General features: G+C 39.8%; 1 protein-coding gene across 1 annotated transcript; it reads left to right on the top strand.

Annotated features, from left to right (window-relative positions):
* The first annotated feature begins 1,366 nt into the window (after positions 1 to 1,366).
* On the top strand, positions 1,367 to 3,334 carry ERRFI1 (ERBB receptor feedback inhibitor 1). The gene is made up of 3 exons (XM_089493646.1): positions 1,367 to 1,485; positions 1,920 to 1,996; positions 2,133 to 3,334. The coding sequence occupies exons 1-3, from the start codon at positions 1,367 to 1,369 to the stop codon at positions 3,332 to 3,334; spliced, it is 1,398 nt and encodes a 465-aa protein (XP_089349772.1).
* The last annotated feature ends 838 nt before the right edge of the window (positions 3,335 to 4,172 follow it).

The following is a 4,172-nucleotide window of genomic DNA, read 5'->3' as shown; positions in this document are numbered from 1 at the left end:
TTTTACATCATTATGTTTGACTAGGAGTCCAACACTGTTCAAAAAAACGTCAGACTAGATGGGCCTAATGGTTCTTATCTGCCATAGAATTCTACGTAAGTCTTTAGAATCTAGTTGATATTCATGATTATTGAGCGATGAGCCATAATTTCAGCGCTAATAAAATATGAACGGATAGAGCCTTCGTCTCTATGAAATTCCCACCTATCCTAAAGTTATGGATTACATGATCAATCACTTTGTTCCGACGTAAAATAAACTTGCCTTTTCTTTTCTATCTTTTTTTTCATGTTTATTTAGCATCTTACGTTTATTGAGGGGTTTTTTTCCCCCCAAACCATTTTTGCTCATTTCCGCACAACCCCCCCCACCAAAAAAAAATGGAAAAACATTTGACATCCTGTCTGCTTTTATAATGGAATCCTAGCCATGTTCTTGAATATCCTCACCATTTCCAGGTGTGGCTTCTCAAAATAATCATGTAGCTGGTAGTTTGGTGGAAACCTCCACCTCTGGTGCATATTTGAAATCGTGGATGGAACATGTAAAATGTTCACTTGTAATATTACAAGAATATAAAATTCTGCCGTCTCGGAGTTCTTTATGATCTCCACCCATCAGAGGAGCTTCTTTACGTTAGTCTTACACCTCCAGGTTTCTAGGATTAACTTAAATAACGTCTGAAGTTTATACAAGCAAAAGAAATCCACGATATTACGAGTAGGAGCCGTCTGAGCTCTCCTTGTTGGTTTCTGGACCTTTTTGATTATCTTTGTCTCCGTTGACTATGTTTTAAAGCGATTACTGAGTATGTTTACTGTCTGTTACAATGTTACACTCAGCATTGTTGGGATTGTTAATCGTCTCTCGTTAATAAAACCATCAGCTTGGTTAGAATGAGTAATTAAATATTTAGTTTTTCAATATTGTTGTTTTAACATAGGTTTTTATGAAGTTTAACTTACTGGAGCCCAGGGGGAAGATCCTTTTAGGGGGTGTCTTTTGTTGGATGAAGATACATGCCAGTTTAACCCTTTAAGCGAGCAACACATTGCTAAAAGCTTGGGGTAGGACTAGGGATAACGAGGCAGCCCTGGCACTTTAAGGCCAGTGGACCACTATTGACATTATTGTGGACAGGATCTTATCTAGACTCCCAGTCTTTAGACCGTATATATAATTTACATTGTACCAATATTGTGTTCATAAAGTACTTGTTTTGCATGTTTCGCGGACAGCTTATTTTATACTGGGATGTTAATTTTTTTTTTGTTTTTTTTTCAGCTGAAGGAATGCTAACTACCTGCAAATACATATATCGGAGTACTTGTAGATAATTGCTTGAGTCCACGCAGACCAAACTACAATGACAACTGGCCTTACCGCTCAAGAAGTTCAAGTCCCACTGAAAAATGGGTTTCTGCACAATGATCGAACCATAATAAGTTCAAAGTCTTGCTGGACAAATCACAGTGAATATGAAAAGTAAGTTGGGATTCAGAATAACATAAGTTGAACATGACTGTCCGTATCCCATCCGTGAGCGAAAAAACTAAATCGGGACTTCTGTATGAAAAGCGATTCTGGTGGAAAAGTCTTAATCATGGAAGCAACTGGTGGAGCGGTCCTTCTGGCTTCAATGTTCTGTTGGTTATTCTAGTTACGATGACTTAAATTGGGAGAGCCAGTGTTAGTGTAATACGTTGGTAGTCTGTACCCCACCTGTTTGCAAAATGTGCTTTTTCAGACTTTTTTTGTTCCACGAACTTCGTGTTCTAATCTTAATTGATCCAGAATCCTTTTCTATGTTTTTTTTAGTCTTGGCACATAGAAGAAATGTTCCTAAAGTTTAACAGTTATTAGAATCTAAACCGGTGCTGTATACGGTTACTAACAGGCACATTAATGCCCTTTTGCAGTACATACTATGACATGGAACCCTTTTCTTTGACCTACGCATTGAAATCTCCTCCTCAGCAACATATAACATCTATTGGTAAGTGTTTCATTTTATCAACAAATACCAACATGTATCTTACACAAGTTATATTTTTACATAATATATGGGTCTGTTACTTTGAAAATGTTTATTTGCTCTAATGTCTAATTTTTTTAAACATTTTATTCTTTAGGTCAAATGTCAAGGCCCGTCATAATGAATGAACACTGCTGTTCTGAAAACTGCATGAAGGCTCCATGGAAGAAATCCAACTTTCTTCATCTTGACATACCTATTGTAGAAGGTTCCTCTACACACTGTGAAGAAGACCAAGTTGTTCCTTCTTTTAAAAAACTTTCAGTGAATGGCGGCTCTGGTTCCGAGAGGACCCCACCTCTTACGCCTGTCAAAAATGGACCACCGCAGTTTTACTCTATCCCAAGCAGTGATCGCAGTTGCAGACCGCTCCCTCCTCTCCCGATTTCAGAAGACCATTCACTGGACGACGCGGACAGCGAGGTTGAATTTTTAACAAGTTCTGAGACTGATTTGCTCATTCAGGACGGTAGATCGTTGCCGTTTAAATACGGGGGTCCGGGCAGGCGAAGCTTCAGGGGATGCGGGCAGATTAACTATGCATACTTCGAGTCGGCACCTGCAAGCAAACCAGCGGATGAAAACCCCGTATCTAACCAAAACGGACGTGTACAAAGTTACAAACCTCAAAAACCAGAGCAAAACCACAGGAAGCTAAGGCGATCTCATTCGGGACCAGCTGGATCTTACAATAAACCTGCAATTCGGGTATCAAATCATGCAAATAGGACTTCTCCTAATTCTGATGAAGACAAGCCTGAAGTTCCACCAAGGATTCCCATCCCTCCTAGATCATTAAAGCCTGATTACAGAAGGTGGTCAGCAGAGGTTTCTTCAAACACATACAGTGATGAAGACAGACCTCCCAAAGTCCCTCCAAGGGAACCTCTCTCTAGAAGTAATTCCCGTACTCCTAGCCCAAAAAGTCTGCCATCGTACTTGTACGGGGTAATGCCCCCTACGCAGAGCTTTGCACCTGATCCGAAATACGTCAGCAGTAAAGCTCTCCAAAGACAAAATAGTGAAGGGTCTGCGAACAAGATCCCTTGTATTTTACCCATTATGGAGCATGGGAAGAAGGCCAGTTCTACACATTATTATCTCCTTCCGGAGAGGCCTCCGTACCTTGACAGATATGAAAAGTATCTGACGGAAGCTAAGGACCCTGAGCCGAAAGCTCAGTCGTGGTCTAGTGACAGTGCTATATCTTCAGGTTTGCCAAAGCCAGACCTCAAGGAAAAAGCAGACCTCATTAACAATGCCAAACGCAAACTTCTAGCTGATGTCGTTTCACCGTAGGCTTTGGGAAGAACACCCAGGAAAAGGTCATTAAACATCACAGCTCACTAGGATGTTACATTTAATGTCGTCGTGCTCTGTTGTCTGAAATACAAAGAAAATATTGAACTCTTTATTCAAATAACGAGACTATTTTCTTAAAGGAAGCAGGTCTGAAGGCACACCGAGCCTGTTGAGTGGCTCCTTTTTTAAAATAATGTTGAAGGCATTGTTTCATTAACATAAATGTGATGGTTAGGAATCAGCTGAACAAAATAACCAGGGTGTTGCTGCTACATAACCCAATAAGGTCTATTTTCTCAGCCAACCTTGCCTATCTCCTGACTCTAGAACGTTTAGTGGTTCTACCTTTGATTTCTTGCACAGAACCAAAGCTAGATTGGAGACGGCCATTGAGGCTTTTTTGTTTTATTTGGTTTTTTTTTAAGGTTTAGGAATCGGCATGGGTTAAGAGAGCCAGGGCCCAACAAATTCCAGTTACAACCATTTGATGTGTATATATAGTGCAGTATTTCTATAGTTTTTTTTGTCTTGTATTCATTATGTTACTTGCAGTTATCTAACGTCATTATTCTCAAAAATGAATCCTTCACGCTGAATAAGTGAATTCTAATTGAAAAAGTCCTAGGACCAAGACAAATCTGATTCTGGAATGTAATTCATTCTATCGCAAAGTGATTCACTTCTCGTCTCGTCACCGTTGCAAAAGACAGGTGGAAAATGATGAGAGAGGTTTGTAGTGCTAACAAGATTGGCCTCCCCTGCTTTTAGATCCCAAAAGCTATTAATGTTCCTAATTGATGTAGCACAAAGATGGAATGATTTGGAATTTTCACTG

The sequence above is a fragment of the Sceloporus occidentalis genome, unplaced genomic scaffold, assembly GCF_023333645.1.
Source record: "Sceloporus occidentalis isolate IW3139 unplaced genomic scaffold, rSceOcc1.0.p SCAF_66, whole genome shotgun sequence".
In the NCBI taxonomy this organism is placed as follows: domain Eukaryota; kingdom Metazoa; phylum Chordata; class Lepidosauria; order Squamata; family Phrynosomatidae; genus Sceloporus; species Sceloporus occidentalis.
Note: the sequence above shows the minus strand (reverse complement) of the source record. Positions and strands in the feature narration are given on the sequence as shown.

What these genes read in the sequence shown, in the direction of transcription:
- ERRFI1 (XM_089493646.1), top strand. Translation starts at nt 1,367, where the DNA reads ATGACAACTGGCCTTACCGCTCAAGAAGTTCAAGTCCCACTGAAAAAT. An exon ending in AATCACAGTGAATATGAAAA is followed by an intron (nt 1,486 to 1,919) that starts GTAAGTTGGGAT and finishes GCCCTTTTGCAG; the next exon opens with TACATACTATGACATGGAAC. An exon ending in GCAACATATAACATCTATTG is followed by an intron (nt 1,997 to 2,132) that starts GTAAGTGTTTCA and finishes TTTATTCTTTAG; the next exon opens with GTCAAATGTCAAGGCCCGTC.